Source organism: Idiotropiscis lumnitzeri, chromosome 6, assembly GCF_059441095.1.
Source record: "Idiotropiscis lumnitzeri isolate Australia: NSW breed Sydney's pygmy pipehorse chromosome 6, RoL_Ilum_1.0, whole genome shotgun sequence".
NCBI lineage: Eukaryota > Metazoa > Chordata > Actinopteri > Syngnathiformes > Syngnathidae > Idiotropiscis > Idiotropiscis lumnitzeri.
Genome location: NC_142396.1, coordinates 3,255,648 through 3,277,877, shown reverse-complemented (window position 1 = coordinate 3,277,877; position 22,230 = coordinate 3,255,648). Strand labels below are relative to the sequence as shown.

The 22,230-nt window shown below is 45.3% G+C and overlaps 1 protein-coding gene across 7 annotated transcripts in view; it reads left to right on the top strand.

Annotated features, from left to right (window-relative positions):
* The window catches only part of cadps2 (Ca++-dependent secretion activator 2), a 59,936-nt gene that overhangs the window by 9,360 nt on the left and 28,346 nt on the right, over positions 1 to 22,230 (top strand). For all 7 annotated transcript variants that reach the window (XR_015844009.1, XR_015844008.1, XM_088297660.1 and 4 more), the window contains exons 3-13: positions 952 to 1,284; positions 2,010 to 2,090; positions 2,246 to 2,479; positions 3,118 to 3,239; positions 5,076 to 5,187; positions 5,260 to 5,399; positions 8,238 to 8,304; positions 8,379 to 8,487; positions 8,554 to 8,766; positions 14,558 to 14,694; positions 20,730 to 20,917. Coding sequence is in view for 5 of the 7 variants with exons in the window: in XM_088297660.1 (XP_088153786.1) it covers positions 952 to 1,284; positions 2,010 to 2,090; positions 2,246 to 2,479; positions 3,118 to 3,239; positions 5,076 to 5,187; positions 5,260 to 5,399; positions 8,238 to 8,304; positions 8,379 to 8,487; positions 8,554 to 8,766; positions 14,558 to 14,694; positions 20,730 to 20,917 (1,736 nt within the window). In the remaining 2 variants the exon portion in view is untranslated. The remainder of the gene's footprint in view (positions 1 to 951; positions 1,285 to 2,009; positions 2,091 to 2,245; positions 2,480 to 3,117; positions 3,240 to 5,075; positions 5,188 to 5,259; positions 5,400 to 8,237; positions 8,305 to 8,378; positions 8,488 to 8,553; positions 8,767 to 14,557; positions 14,695 to 20,729; positions 20,918 to 22,230) is intronic.

Below are 22,230 nucleotides of genomic sequence, written 5' to 3'. Positions count from 1 at the left end.
TGGCCTTTTTTCATTTGCTCGCACGCTCTGCTGCTGGCGTGTTAATAATTGATTGGAATTTTTAAAGGGCAAATTAAAAGGAGCAGCGGGAAAGGGGAGGCGGCGTCCCGTCGCTCCGTTCATGAGTCCTGACGTTTGACATTCGCAAAAGACATTTTCTCCGTTGACGTATCGCTCATCCGCTGGCGCTTCCGACAAACGCATCTTTTGACCAAAAGGTGTCGCAGATTTTCAGCTTTTCTTTTTTTAATTGGTGGTGATGTCGCGTTGGGAAGCGTAACGAAGCGCCATTCGCAATGAAGAAAAAAAAAAGTGGTGATATTCTGGAATTGATGGTACTGAAAATAAATAAAAATAAAATTGGAAAAAAGTCACAACCTTCCAGAATGTGTGTTACCAGAATTCAGCATATCGTAACCGCCGCCCACCTCCGCCCCTCCCGCCCTCATCCATCACAAGTTCCAGATTTTTTTTATTTTGGCACAGAACTCAATTTCGTTCATTTTGTGGTGTAATTCTAATTTTGGCCAATGAGTGGCAGTAGAGTATTGTTCAATGGTCTGTATAAATTGGAAAGAAAATTTATTTTCTCTTTTCTTGGGCAAAAAAAGGCTTCATCACATCGATTGTTTTTTTGTTTTTTTTTAAAAGGAAGAAATGTTCTAACCTACTTGAACGTAGTAGACGGTAAACCCCGTCCACTAGAGATTTGTTGTCCCACAATTTCAGAGATTTTTTTTTTTCCCCTCCTTATTTTGCTGTGTAATTTCTCTTTCTGCTGCTAGGCGGAGTCACAAGATCGTGTATGACACTAAATAAATGGGAAAGAAAAAAGTCAAGTTGCATTTTTCCAAGGCAAAAAAGGCGTCATCATGTTATTCGGATTAAAATGTTCAAATCGTTCCAGATGAAAGTTGAATGCAAATGTTTGTCTTTGGTGCGCGTGCGCAGGGCTTCCTGAAAAGCGAGCGCGTGTGCCGCATGGTTCAGAGCGGCAGCTGCTCGGCCGGCGACTTCCGCGAGGTGTTCAAGAAGAACATCGAGCGGCGCGTGCGCAGCCTCCCCGAAATCGACGGGCTGAGCAAAGAGACGGTGCTGAGCTCCTGGATGTCCAAGTACGACGCCATCTACAGGGGCGACGAGGACATGCGGCGGCAACCCCAACGGGCGCACCTCAGCGCCGTGTCCGAGCTCATCCTCAGCAAGGAGCAACTCTACGAGATGTTCCAGCACATTCTGGGAGTCCGCAAGTTTGAGCACCAGCTGCTCTACAACGCCTGCCAGGTCGCCGACGCTCACTTTGGCTTGATTTGTTTTTAAGCCACAGCAAAAAAAAAAAAAAAAATCACCTCCAACTCTGATTCGTTTTCATGCTGAAAAATGTTTCACAAAAAAAAAAAAAAAAGTACCACATCTTCTTGAAGCAGTTAGACGGTTAGTTTGGCGGTTTGTTAATTCGGCGTGTCAGCAAAAGCCGAGGACGCGCGGCATCAAAACACCAGTCGTGATATTTACCGCCACACAAGTGGGAACGAGACGACGTTGACATTCATTGACGATTGGCTTGAGTTTCTTCACTGCCGATGACGTCGCGACGACGCGTCGTCTACTCGAAAGCATTTCTTCTTTGGAACGTAACAACTCTGACAAGTTCTGAGTCGGAGCGTTTCTATTACAATTTGCTCTGCCTCTCTGAAAGCGCGCAGGCAAATTCGGCTCCCGCATCACGTTTTACTTGGCAACGCAAAATTGGGTCAACATGAGTCAAGCGTCATCAAAGTCTCAAATATGCATGCCTGGAAAGACGCGGGAAGTCGGACATTTTGGATTTCATTTCCAAAAGTCTTGGAGTGCTTTGCTCGCCAGTCGTGAACATTTTTGGAAATCTGGCCCCCAAAGCCGAGTTTGTTTGGAAAAAAAATGAACAACTTTGTCACGTGTGCTCCTTAATGGCTTTCGAATTGTCATCTTCGATTTTTTTATTTATTTATTTTTTCTTTTCCTTTCAGCTGGACAACGTGGACGAGCAGGCGGCGCAGATCCGTCGAGAGCTGGACGACCGATTGCAACTGGTGGAGAGAATCGCCAGGGTGACAAACCGTCTGCTCTCAAAACTTGAGTGCACAATTAATTTATTTTAAACGCTTTGAAAGAATCCACTTTGAAATGCGCCAAAGTGTCACCGTGCTCTAAAAAAACAAAAAAAAAAACTTTGAAAGTTTTCCCTTCCTTGCTTGTCCCGCAGGAGCGGCGATGCCCCAAATTTGTGTCGCCCGACATGGACGCCCTCTACGCCGACGAACTGCGCTCGGCCATCAACCTGCTGATGGCCAACCTGGAGAGTCTCCCCGTGTCCAAAGGCGGCGCCGACTTCAAGCAGAAGCTCAAGCGCTCGTCCCTCAACAACTCCTTCCTGGACCTCGGCGACAACGTGGACGCGTTGTCCAAGTCGGACGTGGCGCTGTCCTTCACGCTGGAGGTGAACGGGGGGGGGGAGCGAACGGTTGTCGCCGCGTGTTCGTTCGGCTAAATCGTTTGACGCTTGACAAAGTCCTCAAATGAAAAATTCCGCAACTTTTGGCGCGGCAACACGACATTTGCCCGTCATGAGTCGACGCGCAAAATAAAGGCTCAAGATGCCTTGCCTGAAAGTTTTGGGTGTGAAGCGACCACTGGGGAGCGGCAAAGGTTTTTTTTTTTTTTTTAAATGTATTTCTTTTTTTTCTTTTTTTTGGGGGGGGTCAGAGTTCGTTCAAGTTTGCAAAGGTGTTCGCAAACAAGTTGAACGCTCTCAAAAGTTTTTTTCTGAGCACGAAAAACTGTTAAAAATTTGTCCGGAACAAAAAAAACGGTTTGTAACGTTTTTGTGAATGTCTGCAACGGTTTGCAACATTGAACGAACCCTGACCCCCCCCAGAAATAAAAAAAAAACAACAAATTCAGCCCTCGTAGCCCATTTGACGTAGCAACCTGAAATTTGCTTAGCGCATCTCTTGTGATTCGATCCACAAAAAAGCCTCATGAAGCCTCGCTTGAAAAGTCCCAGGAAGTCGGCCATTTTGGTTTGGGGCAGGCCATGGGTTCCAGGATTTTTGAGCATGTGTGCGTTGTGCTCAGGTGGTGATCGTGGAGGTGCAGGGGCTCAAGTCGGTGGCTCCGAACAGAATCGTGTATTGCACCATGGAAGTGGAAGGAGGCGAGAAGCTGCAGACGGACCAGGCAGAAGCCTCCCGGCCACAGTAAGTCCATTTAACCCCGCCCCTTTTTAAAAAATTTTTTTTTTAATTTATTGATTTATTTTTTGGGGGCCTTGACTGTGTGCTGCCCTCTTTTGGTTCACTTGTGTGTTACCTTACTCTCTCCACTACAAGTTGAGACAATTGTATCGTCTGGATTTATTTTACGTCTGGAGTTATTTACTAATGTCAAAAAAAAAGAAAAAGACCCTAGCACATTTGTGTTGATGATGAAAGATTTCATTGCTCTAAAAATGCTCAGCGGAGCTGCGGGACTGCATCAAGACGTGATTTGCGTTTCTCCTGGTAGCGGCTCAGCCTCACCTTTGAGCGTCGACGCTTGCTTGCTCAAGTGCGGCGGCGGCGGTTGCCCGGGGCGACGTTGATCCAGGAGATGGCGAGCTGCTTACGTAATCACGTTCAACAACACCAGCATGGCGCCGACAATCAACACTTTTGTGCAACCAAACCATTCATTGTGGACAATTCTCAGCAATGCACGTGAAAACTGGGAAGAAAAAAAAAACTAAAATCCGCATGAAGGCTTTTTGTGCTGACATTGCGTCGAGATTGCGGCCGCAATCGAATGCGCTCTGAAATGTTGCGCAGGAAACGGATTTCTTTCTGCTTTTCAAATGTTGCCACAATGACGTCCTCACGGCCTGCTTCGGCTTCTTCGCAATCGATTGCAGATCGAATGATCCGATGAACGAACGAGGTCGTCGAGTTTAGCGAGCGGTCGCCAGCTTCATGCGGACAAAAAAAAATCTTTTGGGGACAAAATGTGACTCAGGACATTATTTTAAGAAGGTGACAATTTCAAAGACAATGGAAATCTAACCTAGATAAATCTAAAATAAGCAAATGAACTGAAAAAAGATTGTAGAACTTTATAAAAAGAAATCAAAAATTGCAGTGTTATTTATTAAAAATGAGAGTTGGCGGCACAAGTCGACTTTCTTTTGGTGGGTTGGCAAATACTTTTGCTGCATTACCGTCATTGGCCAGAAGGTGGTGCTAATACATTAACTCATTTATTGCCAGCTGTTTTCACTAGAGGAAACCCCTCAATCCCAGCGTTTTTCTGGATTTTGACTGATTTTGCATGGTCAACAGAATATTGTTCTAATGCTATAAAAACACGGCGCTAAGTTGCAAAAAAAAAAAAAAAAAAGACGTGTAAATACGTCTTTGGGAGGCGGGCACTGTTTTTGGAAAGGTATATGCATGTCTTAGGATTGAATGAATTAAAGTATTTGCTAACTAAAGTAGAGAAGATGATGAGAGTGAGTCAAAGTGGTCAGAGCGGGGGCACTTGACCCTTTTTTGTTGGTCAGTCCCCTGCCCTCCAGCCGCTTTTTGGCTAGCCTTTCAGCCTCGACCCTCCGACCTTATTCATAAAAATTGTCAGCCCCCGACCCTGCTCCCAAAAAAAAAAAAAAAACGTCCATACATGACGCCGCCGCGGGAAAGATGCTATCGGCGGTTTCATGTCAAGATTATTAGCTGGGTAATTTTCTACCCGCGGACCTCTTCTTCATCTCTTTGTTCTTCTTTCTTCTCCACCAACGTGCCCGATGCAAGTAAGCACGCACAGTTGGCGTTCAAGGGATTGCTGTATTCCCCCCGACCCCCTCGTAATGGTACGCCCCGGTCGCAAGGCGGGAGGCGCGAGTACGTCTCGCCGTACACAAACAATTGGTTGAGGCGCTAAAGACGCGTTCGCACGTGGGCGAGACTAGAATAATAATCAAAGCCTTTTTTTCTTTTTGTTTTTTTTAGATTTGTTTCCCCCTCCCGTTTTCAGCTCCTTTTTTTTTTGTCTTTGGTGTGTTTGAGGTGGGCCACGCAGGGCGACTTCTGCACGACGCACCCGTTGCCCTCGGTCAAAGTCAAGCTGTTCATGGAGAACACCGGCGTTCTGGCCCTGGAAGACAAGGAGCTGGGCCGAGTGAGTCCCCGTTTGACTTTTTGGATCTTTTCAACGCCAGCGTGTCATCTAACGCGCTTGTGGGCGGGGCAGGTGCTCCTGAACCCCACCGCCAACGGACCCAAGCAGGCCGACTTCCACCGCATGCAGGTGCCCAAGAACAGCCAGGACACGGAGCTGAAGATCAAACTGGCCGTGCGCATGGACAAACCGCCCAACATGAAGCACAGCGGGTGAGTCGGCGAAACGCAGCACCCATTCTGTCCGTTCGTTCTCTGGAAAACGGCAACAAACAAGACTGACAAACGTGCTTTTGCTGGCCAAGTAAGAATTTCTCGACGCGTATGCCAGCGACAAACGTGCCAGCGTTTGGCATCACTTGAGAAATTTGGAAGGCAAAAAAAAAAGCAACAAGAATACTCTTGTTTTTTTGGCAGAATATCAATTGTGACGCCGTCGTATCCAATTGTCGGTTGGTGAGCATTTTTGGCCATTTAGCTGCAGAGTCAATTTGCTGAGCAAAACAACAGCCTCCTCAGACGACTGATGGCTCACGCGCTTTTGAGTGTGCAGACAGCTCCCTCTGCTGGCGAAAGCGGGAGGTGGCACAAGGCTGTCAAATGTTTGAAACGTCTTTATTCACTTGTACTCGTTTGTACCGCTTTTTTTTCTTTTTTTTTTTTACCTATTTCGGCCCCCCAAAAATATATTTTTTTAAAACGTTGTCATGTCATTTTATGAGGTTCCAGATTCCTAAAAAAAACGTTAATAATTTGTATTAATTGTTAGAGATATTAAAAATTGCAAACCGCAGTCTTTTTACGAGGAATTATGTTTTCTTATCATTAAAAATTAATTGAAGTTTTATGAAGTATTTAATTTTAGTAAAACTATTTTATTTAAAAAGAAAATAGAATGAGAAAAACTTCTGAATATTTATTTTAAATTGATTTTGTGATCAGTTAAATTAATTTTTTGAGGTTCTAAGATTCTTACCCAAAATTTTTTTAATAAAACTAAATCTTACGAGATATTAAAATTTACATGCTAAAATGTTTCTAGCAAATATTTCCCAAAGATAATGATTGTTTTATTTTTTTTTTTAGGCAAGTGATATTGTAATACTGGTTTTGTTTTGTTTATTGTCGGAAGCATACTTGGAACATTTTTGTCAGCATTTACTACATTCATGAGATAGAAATGCAACTGTGAGGTTAAATAAAATAAACAAACAAAAAAAGAAGCCTCAAGAATGGCTATACTACGTTTTTGCCACAAGATGGCAGCAAGACAATGTTTTCAAGCCTGAAAATAAACAGCACGTGACAGCCGACCCGTGTTTGCGCGCGCGCGCGTGTGCACTGACTTGTTCTAATAATGTGCCTTCAACATCTTCTGTTGCCATGACGACACCAAGTTGATCTGAGTGTGTCCCAGGTGGCTTCTTGATGAACTGAAATGGCAAATTTGCAGATGGATGCAATTAGCACGCTTCCACTCATTTTTTTTTTGTCGATATTTCCAGATGTCATTGACGCAGGTTGCAGTAAATGTGTGATGATGCCAGCGCATGTGTTCTTTTATTTATTTATTTTATTTTTTATTTTTTTGGGGCGTCGTGCTTCAAGTCATCTTGTCGAACTGTTCACTCGAACACCCTTTTCTTTTCTGTTTTAGTTTTGGGTCAAGTCTCGTCGTTAGGTCACTTTCTCTCTAGCGAAGAGGGGGTGGCATCCCAAAAGCCAAAATAAAAAGATCATTCCATGTTCTATTTATTTATTTTTAATCTGTTGGTGACGAGTTGCGCTCATTTCGTCTTCTTTTCTCGTTGAAATCTGAGCACACAAAGAAGAAGAAAAAAAAAGTGCAACAACTTTTTAAAACATTCCAAAGAGTTCCGTTCGCTTAAAAATGTTTTGGGTTTGGTTTTCATTTCGAAAACACGTCGCTGCATCTGATTTGCTATTTCAAATGGATTTTGTTCTTCATCAAGCTGACTTTCAGGGAGAAATTGCCAAGATTCACACGGCACGTTGAAGATTAAAAAAAAAAATCAAAAATCCCAAATGAATGAAGCTGCGCAAGTGCTGTCGGCTGCGTCTGGTTTGCAGCAAAAAGATTTTTGTGGAGTGGCTGACGAGTTGACTCGTGTTGACCCGCGTTGCGCTCTGGCCTTGACTTTCCTTCCATTTCTTCCTTCTTGTTTTTTGTTTTTTCATCTTTTTCCTCAGCGTGCGATTGATTTTCAACTTCGACCTGTTCCACACGTCCAGATTGATTTTGACGCGATACATTAAGTCTGGCAGCTCGTTGCGGTGGCAAACGCGCAAGAAAAGGCAAGACAGATCTGAAGGGAAAGAAAAAAAAAAAAACACAATTAACAAGCTTAAAAAAAAAAAATAAGTCCATTTATAAAATGCACAAATCAAAAGATCCTGGAAAAGTATTAACATGAGGGTGTTTTTCTTCAAAATTGTTTTGAAAAAGCAAAACAATGAAATCTTTGACCAAAAGAAAAAAATGCGCATTGCTTTTTCCAAATTCCAGATTTTGAATTTCACATTTTTACGTGCGGTTGCAATCGTGCAACTCAAATATTCCTTTTTTAATTGAAATACTTTTGGGATATTGCGCCGTATTAAAATGAAAATTGCTCAAAAGCTCCCTCAATTAATTGTGTGCCGGCACCAAACAAATCTTTAACAAATTTAACAAATGTTTTTTATTCCTTTTTGGATTTTGGTGCTTTAAAAGTCGCCTCCTTTTTCACAATGTTACCCTTGATATCAATTCTGAGATTTCGAAATGTATTTGAAATAATCTTTCCCTTTTTTTTTTTTAAACACTAACTTTTAAATTGTAAACGAGCGTGTACGGCTCTCAACAAAAAGCAAATTGAATCATCGAGTGGAAGCCGGCGATGACAACATTTGCTTCCGTTTTATTGTCCAAAAACCTCCGCCATCTTTTTTCTTGTTGTCGTTTTTTGCCTCTTTGAAGTTTCTTTTTTTTTTTGCAAGCACATTGAGTTGGCTTTTGGATGAAATGCGCTCGTCTTGTCTGGCTCGCAGCTATTTGTACGCGCTGGGACATCGCGTGTGGAAGCGCTGGAAGAGGAGATACTTTGTTCTGGTGCAGGTGAGTGTGCGCGTTTCCTTCTTGGCGGCACTCGCCGACACGCGTGTGCCGCCATCTTGTTTGTGCGCACGCAGGTGAGCCAGTACACCTTCGCCATGTGCAGCTACCGCCAGAAGAAGCCCGAACCTCACGAGCTCATGCAGCTGGAAGGCTACACGGTCGACTACTGCCACCCGCAGCAAGGTAAGCGGCGAGGCGCCGGCCCGGCCCAAATATTTGACGTCGTCGATATTTTGCAACGCTGCGCAGGCCTGCAGGGCGGCGGCGTGTTCTTCAACGCGGTGCGCGCAGGCGACCTGGTGGTGTTCGCCTGCGACGACGAGCAGGATCGCCTGCTGTGGGTCCAGGCCATGTACCGGGCCACCGGGCAGTCCTACAAGCCCACGCCGCCGCCGCCGCCCCCCCTCGGCAACAACGGCAAAAACGCCGGCCGCCCCGGGAACAAGCCCGCCTCGCCCATCAGTAAGTGCGTCCGTGGCGAGCATTTTATTTTCAAAAGCATCGCACTTTGCGAAAAAAAAAAAAAAAAATCAATCCATTCCCTTCGTGATCGGAATCGTCTTTTGGGCTTGGAAACGGTTCCGTTTGGTGGACGCAAGCCATGTTGCCTCTTTGGAGAGCAGATTGTGAGAGTCTTCCGCGTTTTCTCCCGAATGGCTCGTAACAAATACTCAAACTCGGCGCCATCTGATGGCGGTTTTTATCCCTGCAGCTCGAGAAAAAGGGCGACGCTGCGTCCATTTTTTGGGGCAGACGCCGGAGGGCAAGAATTTGACATTTTCGTCGTCCCGAAGCGGTCAAGTCGCCGCCGACGGCCATTTTGCGTCTTGCGCGCGTCATCATCCGCCAAAAGCCAACTCCAGACGGAACGCGAAATATCACGACGCAACATTTTGAGGCACGGATTTCGAAAAGAAAACTTTGGATTCTGCTGCTTTCGTTTGATCAGCGTTGCGACTTTTGTGTTGTCAAAGTTGACATTTGAAATATGCGCGCTGCAGAAAGGCGAGGACGCCGCGTGGTTATTTTTCGGAATAAGGATAAAAAGCGGCTAAAAAAAGGACGTCAACTCCCGGACGAGGCTTTCTGTTTTTCTTCCGCCGAAATGATTTCAAATCAAGCCAAAAGACTCCAAATGGTGTTGGCTTGTGCCCAGTTTGTGAATGTAAAATTTTGTTTCAGGTTTTTTTTTTTTTTTTTTTTAATTTTCATTTTTTTCGATTGCCAATTTTCAAATTTCGTTTTTGTCCACCAAAGTCGCTAGGAAACTGGTCTCGCGAGCGCGTCACAAGTCACTTTGACTTAGAAATGCTCACCCGACACAAACATTCTCTCGCGCCTCGTCGTCGTCGTCGTCGTCGTCGTCGTCCTTTTTTTTTTTTTTGGCCATTCTTCGCCGTTTCGATCGCTCGGCTTTGCGAGGACGCTCGTCGGCGCCCGATGGAAGAGAGGTGACGACAAATAGAAGCTGTGCGTGACTTGGCGCACACGACGACCGCAGGTTAAATTGGACGAACTTGAAATGGGAGGAAATGGCGACGTGCGTGCGTGTGCACGTGCGCACGAAAGTTAATGAGGCAGCGCGCACACACTCGACACACGTGACCCGCCTCCTTTTGTTTGTCTCACCATGAAGCCGTTTTCCACTTTTTCGACAAATCGTCACTTTCACACAAACGATTTCACTCAAACAAGTTCGAGAGTTTTTTTTGTTTTTTTCACCTTTCAAATGAATTTGTGTTTTGTTATTTTGATAAAATTGAACTTTTCCTTTCGCCAAGCTTTCGAGTGGTGTCAAAAGCAAATGTTTTAATGAACTTGTGAGAATAGTTGATTGACACTTGAGTGTGAAAAGAAGTTGGACAATGCGCTCGAAAATGTCCCGCGACGCGCCAAACGACACAAAAGACCTTTTTGACATTTTGGCACACGTTGACGAGTTTCACCGAATAACTCTTAGCGAGGGTGGATGAAATCGGCGGCATTTGAAATCAAACACCGTCTCAAAATGATTCAGTGAATGACAAAAAAAAACCATTCATTTGCTAATCGATTAGTTGTCGATTAATTTTCGACCTTCTAAAGTGGAGCTCATCACTTGCGATGATGTCATCAAGCAAACGTCTACTTTGCGTGCCGTCGGCTGTCAAAGCGCGTTTTTGTTTATTTCTTTCTTTATTTTTGCCGGCCACGTTTGCCAGCTGCGTCTTTGCGCCGCTCCAACTTTTTCCCGCCAAACCCGCCTCCGTCTCTCGGTGAACGGCGTCCGATATTGTCCGCCGACCTGTCCGTCTTCATCTCCGTCTCGGCGAGGCCGAGACGCCACGCTCCGCCGCGCCAATCAGCTCTTGCGTCGCCGCACCTGAAAGTGAAAGGTCGCGCGTCGATAAGCCGCCGTCGGCCTTCGCCGCCGCTTGTCACATGGATGTGACCGTCGCCGTGACGACCGGCACACGGGCTGGAGAGGCAGAGGGCGGCGCGTTAAACTCACCCGTCACACCTCGGCACACGGCGACTTTGTGATGCTTCGTATTTGTCCGACGGATGCGGCCTGACAATTCAGGCTCCCATTTATTTATTTTTACAAATGTTCCTTTTTAGTCCATTTTTGAATAAACAAATGACCATAACGTTTTTTTTCTTTTTTATTTCTCGACTGGAATTAGTTTTTTTTTTTTGGTGAACGCCAGTTTCGACAGTTTATGTATTTGAAAATCAATCGATTTGTAATTTGATGACAAGAAAGAAAAGAAAAAGAAGCCAACAAACTTGCAGTTGTCAATGTTTTTTGACATTTTTAATGTCATGTGACAGGAAGTTCAGAATGGCATCGGCAATTTTGCTATCAGGCTAACGATGTGCCAGGGGAATCTCATAAGTCATCACCCCCCTCCCCTGCCCCCTTTGAGAGAGAAATGAACCAAAATATAAGATTGTCTCCTTGGTTGTTTTCAAAGTTGCCAGCAGCCGTAAATGCGTTGGGCGGATTGCTCCCTCCTCCTCGGCAGAGGTAATAAGAAGCCGTCAGCCGCTAATCAATAACTTAATACGACTTTGACCTTGCCATAGCCTGGAGTTGCCTTCGTCCCACTTTAATTGTTCTTGGGTGCCTCCGAACGCCGGCGACGTGGCGAGTGCGGCAAGCCGCAGACAATGTGGACCAAATGGCGCCATCTGGGCCACGACCGACCCCCCCCCACACCCCAACACGCTCACACGCGCGGCGGATAATAGCTGAAAGTTGCGGTTGACAGGCATCAGCAGCATCAATCAATAGCGGGCCCCCCTCGCACCGCCGCTTCGTTTGTCATCAGCGCCCATCCAGCCTTCTTTTGTCTCTTACGCCTTTTCTCGCTCGCGCTGCTTCCAATCGGCACAATCGGCGCCGTGGAAAGCGACCTACATCGGAATCGGCAAAAAAAAGAGGCGGCCGCACCGCGGGGCGCCGGCCAACCAAAAAGACGCCGATTGGGGAAACGGCGCTTTGGCTGCTTGGCTTTTTCGTCCGCTCCAGACAAAAGATGCCAAGCGTGCGTGCGCGCGTTTGTGCGTGTGCGCGTGCAACGCCATCTCCTTGAGCTGCTTGGTGCGCCACGGCACACGATCCACAAAATACACATTTCATCACCAAGACTTGAAATGACAATCAAATAAGTGAGTGAAAATCTCCAAATCTGCGCCTGTGCAGCAAAATGCAGGATGAAAAAAAATGACTAAATGTTTTCTTCAAACATTCGGCGCAGTCAAAGAATTCCAGTCTGTCTCGAAAAGCCAAAAATCTTCGGAAAATGGAAAGATCCAAATGATTCTAATCGTTTGAACAGCACGAACTTGTTGTGTTGTTGTGGCCGTTTTTGCTTGATTCATTTCTTTTTTGGCATTTTATTTACAATTTGTGTTGTTTAAAGGAAAAAAAAAAGGGCTTCCCCCAAATTGAGTTCTTTGCCATTTAGAGATGCAAATAAATCGTTTCTCAATTCCAAATTCATTTTTCTTTTCATCTTTTTTTTTTTTTTTATGATGAGCGATGAAATTTGTAATCAAACCAAATAAAAAGAAATCTCATCCAATCTGCAGAAAAAAAATCATCAGATTTATTTTGCAAAATATTTGTTCTTCAGAAGAAAAATGTTCAAGTCAAGCCAAATGCATTTGGATTGCTCGTCATCGCCAAAAAGTCTCAAAGCGCTTCACACTTGACAAATATTAACAACATCTTCGGATCTTGACTGCCAGGAGGACAAGAAAAAAAAATCATCTATGGAAAAATGAGAAAAAAAAAGCTGCCTTTATATTTTTTGTTTGAGGGATTTTTGGGGCAAATTTGTCATCATTTTTATTTTGCTAATTTTTCATTGAGGAAAACATTTTAGAATTAGAATTAGAAATCCCTTTATTGTCATTGTACTCAAGTGTGCAACGAGATTAGAGGGCTCCCCTCTCCAGTGCAATACAACAATAATACAGACAAATATATAAATTAGATAAATAAATAAGAGAGTGCAATGGAATTCAGTACTGAATAGGGCATATAGAAACACATCACAATGCTGTTCTGCAAGGTAAGGGTGGTCTCGTGTGTGTGTGTGTGTGTGTGTGTGAGAATTCAGGATGGAGATGGCTCTCGGAAAGAAACTGTTTCTCAGTCTATTGGTCCTTTTGCAGATTTTGCAGATTATATAATAATAACAACAATATAATAATGTTCTTTTGATTTATTTTTATCCTAAAGCAGTTGAAGATATTTGAACACATCAACGACACATTTTTCATGTTCAGAAAAAATTTAAAAAATGAGTTTTTAAATCCTACAGCAAAATTTTCTGTTGAATTTAATTCAGCAAATGCCACTTTTTAAGAAAAAAAAAACTTGAAAATGTGTTGATAGCCATTAACAAACTAAAGTGACCTACATCAGAATTGGATGGGAGCCCCATCTCCTTATTCAATCACCCCCCCCCCCCCCCAGGCCACAGGCAAACGGCGGAAGAAAAAAGCTGATTGTGGAAATTTCACTTTTGCTGTCTTTTCTCCCGCGTGGGACAAAAGCCAGAAAGACGGCAAATGCGTGTACGGGTGCATGCGGGGGTGAAGAGGCGGCGATGGGGAGTAAAAAGGGGGGGGGACAAATGTCTGGCGGCGGCTTCTTCCTCGTCTTCTTCTTGTTTGAAAAAGATAAAAAAAATTAAAAAAAGGAAATCAAAAATGGCCGCGTTGCAAATGAAAGAGCAAGTCCGGCGGGCGCGGCCGCCTTTTGCGTCTTTTATGCGGCTGCGCGTGCCCGTCGCATCGCATCGCACGCACGCGCAGGCGCAGGCGCACCGCCGTAGACGGACTGGAAACGAATCCAGCCGGCCTTTTCTTTCTCCTTCCTGCTCGGACCGAGACACCTTTTTGCTTTTTTTTTTTTTTCCGAATTGTGTTGCCGTGGCACGCTCGCTCATCTCGACGCTTCGCTTTTTTCACTCAAGTCCTCCAAAATTTGGACCATGCTCATTCTGCGACTCAATTCCATTTCATTATTATTTTTTTTTCATATCAATATGAACTGGACATTTTTTTTTTTTTTTTTTAAATTGGACCCAAACCTTTTTCCCATGTAGATGTAAATCTAAATCTAAATCTAAAGTTGACCAAGTCAGATAAGTAAACCACCAAAAGAAGTGGACCCCCAATTTTCAATGAGTGCGTTCTCAACACAAGAAAAAAAACAAACAAACCAAAACAGAAGAAGATGTGACGGCCGGCTGGCCGGCGTGCGACAAAAACAATCCTTCACTCTTATGTTTTATTTTTTAGGTGGCGATCTCTTCCCACCTCCATGTCATCCAAAGCTTTGCCTTTGATCACGTTTACGCGGCTCGTTTCCCTTTTTTTTTTTTATTTCAATGCCGACAGTCCAATTTGGATCTTTTCCAGTTGGACCGGGACTAATTTGGCTTATTGGGATTTCTTTTCCCCCTCCAATATTTATTATATTAGATTACATATTATATTTATTTATTTTATTTTATATTAAAAAAAAGTATTTCAACTTGAAGTCAACAAAATGACGATTTAATACGTCAAATGTTGACCTTTTAGGAATTTCTTTGAGGTTTTGACCCGCGCTTTCGTATTTTGCATCATTTGGAAACGATTCCGTCTTGGAAATCCTTCGCTCGTTCCACATGTTGGCAGAGTGGACAAATGTTCACTTTGGACGCAAATCAATTGTTGTTGCCTTTTATTTATTTTTTGTTTTTTTGGGTAGGTCTGGATCCGTCTGAGCGTCAGGGCGTGGAGGAGATGGCGTCGTCTGCGCCGTGCCGCTTCGACCACGCTCGTCTCTTCGCCATTTTGCTGAAGCAAACGCTGCAGCATCGCATGAATGACTCCTTCTCCTGCCTGGTTCGTAAAACACACACACGCACACACCTGACATTCCCAGAACTGAATTGTCCTTAACGAAAAAAAAAAAGCGCAATAAACGGGGAGAACTGGAAAAAAAAAAAACTATTCATTGGCTTGGCAATTTGGTGATGCGACGTAACAAGTTCTTCTTGAATAATGAGGCCTTTGAAAGACGCCAGGGACGGGCGGGGTTTAGGTGGGGGGGGTTGTGTGTGTGCGGGTCGCGGGGGAATCTGGTGTTTGGGAGGTCTTCTTCTTCTTCTTGTAGCTTGACAGGGGGCATTTGTTCTAATCAATACTTTCTGCGTAGGAACATGAGCATCATGGCCAAACGGGGGGGGGGGGGGGGCTGCACATTAGGGGGGCTTTTTGTGTGAAAGCAAACATTCATCATCGGAAAAACACACACACACACGAGAGCACCACCGCCGCCAAGAACCCCCGACTCGTCTTTGCTCGCTCATCATTTCACTTGTCAGTCTCACGGCAAACGCAAGTAAGAAACATTCAATGCGCATTTCTCATTTCTTTTTATCTTTCGGTGAATTTTAAGCTGCTTTTTAGAATTTGGTCCATTTCGACACTTTGTTTCAGAAAGCTCATTTGGGGAAAAAAATGTTTGCTTTTTTTGTGCCCCTGTAAAAATTGCTTCAGCTCAAGAATTTAATCTGTAAAAAAATCGGTTAAATTGTCGGATTTGCAGCTGACAGACGATCTTCCCAAGCGTGTCAAATGAAGCCATTCGAGGACGCTTTGTCAACTTATTGATTTTTTTTTTTTTTTTTTTTTTTTTTCTAAACTTCAAGTACAATCCGGAAAGCCACACAAAAGAAATACAAATTCAAAAAAAATGCTCCGATTCATAAATTTAGAAAAGCAGAAATCAGACGAAGGCCAATTGAAATTCTGTCCCGAGTTTTTCTCTTGACGACGTGCAGCACAAATGAAGAAAAGGCCAAAAAGTTTTTTCTTTTATTTGGCGTAAATCCAAGAAACCAAAGATTCTCGCGCATCTCTTTCCAAATGCAGCCCAAAAATCTGCCGTCGTCAAGTCTGCCATCTTGTGGTGATTGACGAGATTACAACTCCAAGCCAACGTCCAACAAACTCGCAGTTCGGCACCTGCAGATTTTATTTTGAGTTTTGAGATTTTTATCCCCTCCGTTGTTTTGTGTAAAAACCATATTTTGAATATTCATCAGCAATTTTTGAAGAAAACTGCGGTGGCGGCACGGTTGGACATTGCTTGTTTTCTTTTTCTTTTCCTTTTTTTTTTTTTTTTTTTTTTAAACGGAGAGTGAAGTATAGCATCCGGAATTTAGTGCCTCATCAAATCAAAATTTGCCCGCGTCCTCCGTTGGCGAGCAGCGCGCGGGCCTTTTCGCGTCCTTCCCTCTTCGGCGCCGGTGCTCTTTTGACTCGCCGCTTGGCTCGGCTTGGCGCGCCAGCTCGGAGTACGGCGGCGCCACAAGATGTTCCTCGGACACAAGCAGATGGCGCCGCGCGCAATTAGCCGCCGAGCACTCGCGCGCCTCGCCGCTCTTTCTCGGGGGCAAAGTGAGGGAAAAAAAAAAAAAAATCAAGCAATCGGCGAGCGCCGTCGAGCAGACGCTCCGCCTCCTGGCGGGAATTTGACCTCCGTCGTGACAGCATTGTGACCGACGACAAAGCACGTCAAGATTGACGCCATTTATTCGATGCAAACTTTGCGTTTGATTTAAAAAAAAAAAAAAAAAAAAAAAAAAAAGCAACAGATTGTTACGTGCCCAAAAAATCCAAAGCTGAAATGTGTCTGCAAAATCGACCAAATTGATTCATCATCGCGTTCAATTATGAATTCAATTGTGATAAATTCCCGGTAATTGTCAGTAACGTCTTTAATTTGAAATCATTTTAGCAACACAAACAAAATTGTTGGAGGCATTTGTAAATGATTTTATGCAAGCATTTTTTTTTAGAATGACTCACAAATATTCCTGCCATTGAATTATTCATCATTCGGATTACTTGGACCCCCGTTTATTTTACTCGTTGTCATTTTTTTTTTTTTTTTTTTTTGGAACGTCCAAATTCTCATTCCATATAGTTCCACTGATCAGAATTATTATCTGTCTTCTTGGTCGCTTGTCGGAAGATGGAAAACGGGCGGCCCTTGAGGCCCTCGAGGGTCCCGCTTGGCTCAGATGAGCGACCGCAAGAACATTTCAACCGACCAATGAAACAAATGTGATTGGACGCTTGCCGATGAAAAAAAAACTCCACAACTCATGCCCTGCCTGTCTTGGCCACGCCCCTCAAAGGCACTCAGGCCAGCACATCTTTTGATTGTGTTTTGTCTCCATTCCAAACGTCGGCGTTTGATGGAATGTGTTTTGGCCCAGAAGGCCAAATCCACCTTGCCGCTGTGCCTCATTTCCCGACCGGCCGTCGGCGGCGTTTGGCTAATTGGCCAGCGACGGGCGCAATGCGGCGAGCGTGCGTGCGTGCGCATGCGAGGCAACCATTACTTCGGCGCCGCCACCTGATTGGCCGCCGGCGGCGGGAGGGTGCAAACGCACGCGTGTAATCAAGTCAAAGTGAGGACCACCGCTGAGTTAAAGATTGGCACCGGCGAAATATTTTTCAAGCATGGCGAGGGGATAAAAAAACAGAAGGAGCTTCCTTTTGTCATTTGATGGCTTTTGCATTTCAACTTTGAGCGTTTGTGTTGTCGAAGAAATTTGAAAAGCGCAAAAATGATCAAAGGCGGAAAGAGCAAAAGGAAACGGAATGTCGAGACCGAAAGCGTTTGTGCATCCTGTTGGTTCAGCGGGCATCGTGCCGCTCCCTCTGGTGTGCGCGTCTTGGCCACCAGGGGGCACAACACTTCGTCCTTGACGAACGCGCCAAGACGACGGTCGCGGAATGCGACGAGTGAGCGGTCCGACTCTTGCGCTAAACCAGAGCTTCTCAATTATTTTCTGGCACGCTGCCCCCTACCAAGATGAAAACAATTCGCCCGCCCACCACCAGCCACTCTCTGCCGCAAATTTAAATATGGCATTTTCGTTGCAAAACAAACCGAAACAACACTGCCAACTGCTGGAGTGGAGGTGCAATTACACTTTATTGTTCAAAAAAAGAAGAAAAAAAAAGGATGTTCCCCATGGTCGCACGCGCCCCCCTCCGCAACGCAGCGTGCCCCCCCCCCCCCCCCCCCAGGGGCCTTTTCCGAGTGGCCACGTCCAAAAATGGAAAACGCCGTTTGGATGCTAACGGTTAGCAAACAAATTAGAGAATCCACGTTTTAATTTGTGTCCCCGCAAGCCGTCGTCTCAATTTGGCACTTTTTGTTTTTGTTTGGATCGAACACAAAGTGGGCTTTGGCGGAGAACATTTTGGACCATTTCTCTGTTTTTCAACGTATGCCGACGCTGGTGCATAAAGCCAACTTTGAATCGGTATTTCTTCAAAAAGGAGGAATTACCGGAGCTAAACGTAAAAAAAAAATAAATAAAAAGTCGTCTTCAAGCTTTTTTGAGTGTCTTTTAAAAGAAGGTTGTGATGTTTTTTTTTTTTTCTCTTCCTTTCTCACTCTCCTCCCGCAACGTCCTTGAGGTGTTATTGCGTTCTTTGTATTTACCGCTGCTTATTTGTGTGTTTTTCGCGCTGACCTCGCTCGCTTTTGTGCGCCCGTGAAGCACTTTGTGACCTTTTGGCAGGCAAGCGGAGCCGAGGAAATAAATTGCGCTCACTCCGGCGTCGAGTGTCGGAATTGAAGCACCTGTCGTACTTGAATATTTACACGGTGAAAAGGACGACCGCGACGGCGTCGCTCGGGAAAAAAAAAAATCACTGCAGCTGAAATTACTTTGACGTTTGACGTGAAGGGAGAAAAAAAAAAACACAATTTGCACGGCAAAAGTGTTTGTCTCGCGCTACTTTCTTTTGTCGTTTGAGCTCCGTTGCATATCAATTATCTTTGCTAATTTCAACTTTTAATTTCTGTCAAAATGAAATTCATTTTTAAATATTTCAACTTGGTTTTATCCATCCATCCATTCTCTGTACCGCTTCTCGTCGCAAGGGGGGTGCTGGAGCCGATGCCAGCCGTCTTTGGGCAGTAGGCGGGGCTACGCCCTGAACTGGTTGCCAGCCAATCGCAGGGCACGCAGAGACGAACGACCATCCGCGCTCACAAACACACAGAGGGACAATTTCGAGTGTCCAATCAAGCTCCCGTGCATGTTTTTGGAATGTGGGAGGAAACGGGAGTACCCGGAGAAAAGCCACCCCGGCACGGGGAGAACATGCAAACTCCACACAGGAAGGCCGGAGCCGCAATCGCCTCCTTGCGGGACCTCTCCCGTGGTGCGTGTGACTGGAGGTGAAAAAGCAACCCGGCAGCGCCAATCAGATGGTGCTGTGGGCGGGCCAATCTGCTTCTGCGGGCAGGGCCACCAGCACAGCGGAGAAGGAAGTGGGAAAATATTGTGTGCTGCAGCGAGCCAAAATCAATTTAGTTTTGGATTCATCGGGCCTTCAAAGTTCAATGATAGATAATCGGGAACATGCCAAATAACGGCCGATGATCAATCTGACTCTAATTTCTTGACGGGCAAACTTTCTCTCGCCGCACATCAGATATTCAGTCCGGTGAACAAAATGTTTCCTTGGCGTGGGACGGCACAAACTGAAGGTGGTCATTTGTTGCTAATGGAGGAGACTTGTGAGGAGGAGGAGGAGGAGGAGGAGGAGGAGGAGGAGGAGGAGGCGCTTCAAGTGACATCTGCTGTTCCTCCTCGTCTACCTGCCTGCTTGCAATTAGAGGGCTCGCGCTCTCTTTTTTTTTTTTCCTTCTTGCTTTCTCTTGGGCCTTTTGTGGATGCGCTTTGTGCTCCCGAAACCAACGGCGAGGAGGAGAGGCGGCAGGCAGTGGAGGAGGACATCTGGTTGGCGTCGGCGCCTCGGGTGGCGTCGTATTCAGCGGCGGGTGAACCTCAACAAGCGTCTTTAGACTCGGACGCGCTTTGCCGCAAAAGACTTTTTAGCGCAACAAAAGGCAACCAGCGCGCGAGCGCCAGAATGCTCTCGCGCATTTTTATTGGCCGTCAAAGGAAAACCTGAAGGAGGTCCTGACCTTTCGGGAGGCTCTTGCTCCCGAAGGTGGAGTCGGCGGATGCGCTCGTTTGTTTGGCGCAATCCGCCGGCGAACGAGAAGGAGCCGCAAAGCGCCAATTTTACCTTCTTTGCTCGTCGGAAGGGGCCGAGCTATCTGGTGGCCAGGGGGTGGGGCCAAAAATGTTGAGACCGGTGACGTTTTCTTGGGAACGCAAAGTTGTGCGATGTCGTGTCGGGTCGGGTCGGGCCAAATGATTGTTTTTCCGACACGATAAACCGACTCGTGTTTTTCCGTACATCGATTATGATTCGGTTTCTGGTTCTGTCCGTCAGAAAAATGGCAATAATAAAAAAATGTTGTTTTTTTTATAAATTAAACACAAAATCTGGTTTCATTAAAAAAAACAACAAAAAAACGAGAATATTTCCTGTTGAAAGGCCAAAGTCCGAAGATTGCGACAATTCTCAAGCAAACGAAGCTCGCAAGTTGTTGATTCATTTCAGAGCCGGGCACTTGACCCCGCCCTCTCGGGACCGTTCCGGCCTGGACCCTCCGGCCTTACTCCTAAAAATTGTGGCCCCCGACCCCAAGCGTGTCATTTTGACACCTCCGAAGACTTCCCGGCAAACAATTTGCTGTTTGGATGTTTTTCGGCACACGTTTCCAAACCACCAATCCAATTCTTTAACATATTCAATACTTGAGTCTGTCGATGACAAATGCTGTGTGTGTGCGTGTTATGCTCCCATGGCAACAGCTCACACTTTCTGTGCACGTGACATTTTTGAAACGCGTTCAGTTGCTTCAAGTGTTCCCTTGAAAGTCTTCCGTCTTCACGCAAACTTCCTCCAAATCTGCCAAAGAATTGTCAAGTGACGCCAGTCGTGGCACGTGTGTGATTGTTTTTTGTGCGTGTGTGTGTGTGTGTCAGGGTTGGTTCAGTCCGGGTCAGGTGTTCGTTCTGGACGAGTACTGCGCCCGTTACGGCGTCCGCGGTTGCCAGCGTCACCTGAGCTACTTGACGGAGCTGATGGACTTGTCGGAGGACAACACGCTGGTGGACCCCACGCTGCTTCACTACAGCTACGCGTTCTGCGCCTCGCACGTGCACGGGAACAGGTACGGCACACGGCAAAAACGGGACACCACTTTTCATCTTTTTGCCGCCGTTGCCAATTCAGGCGGCAAATTCAACTGAAATGTTCATTCTCCAGCGTAAATATACATTTCAAATATATTTATATCATATGATATAATATTATTTGAGATATATATTTTTCCAAAGCCACACTTTATAGAAGCATAATTTGAAGTTTGTTGTGAGGAGGGAGGGGGGGGGGCAAGGGGAGCGGGCTTGACGTCGCTTATGTTGACAGTTTTTGCATTTCAGTGGGTTGAGGGGGGAAAAAAACAAATTATTTATTTTTTTTTTTTTTCCTTGAGGTGCGTGTCGCCTCCCCCCCCAAGCCCCGCCCATTTTCACGTAACATGGCAATCCGGTGGCCGCTCGATATGCTAAATACCGGCGACGGGCCGTGCATTTCACACGTCGGCCTTCGGTGAAGTCCTACGTTGTCCGACTTGACTAAATCAACCTCATCATGTCATTTCGGAAACCACTCGTTGGTTTGCTCCCGCCGCTCCGTGACGTCACGTGACCCTCGTCGCCTTCCGTCAACACGTCGGTGCTTTTTCTCTTTCTTGACTCATTGAGTAAATTAGCCGCTAATGATTAGCTCCCGCAGCTAATGGGGCCGTGTGTTTAACGGAACGGGCTTTTTGTCAGCTGGAGCCGTCATTTGAGTAATTGCCGCTCATCGAGGGTCCCGTCGGGGCGCGGTGGGTGTCGCTGAGAGAAAGAGGGGAAAAAAAACAAAACAAGAGTGTCATTAAACAAGTGGACTTTCTCCATTAAGACATGAGTGGAAGAGGGAAGGGGGGGGGAGTTGGTCTGGGGAGGCGCCAGGACACACACAAGTTGAGTAAAATACAAGTCAACGCTGCGATGTTTGATTGACAGCTCCGTACCTTCTGCCATATTAGTTTCAAAAATGTGTGTGTGTAATAGACCGATATGCTTTTTTCCAGGGCCGATACGATACTGATTATTAGTTGTCATGGGGGCCGATATTTAAAGGCGATATTCAAGAGTTGGAAACGGGGGGTCAAATGGTGTCAAAATTCGGAAAATAAAATATTTGAAATGCCTTTTAGCACATATTTATGAAACAACTTTTGTGATTTGCAACATGTTAAAGCTTTTTTAGCTCTTTGAAAAGTGTCAACTTTGTTTTGAAAGTTAAGCAAAAAGTGAAGAAAGGTTCCCCGGCTCATCTGCATGTCTCGTTGTTGAATGAAAACAAACATCTGTAAAGTTTCATTTTGTACTTGTTGTGAGTTGGATGAGAGCGACATTTCTGAAAATGTCGGCA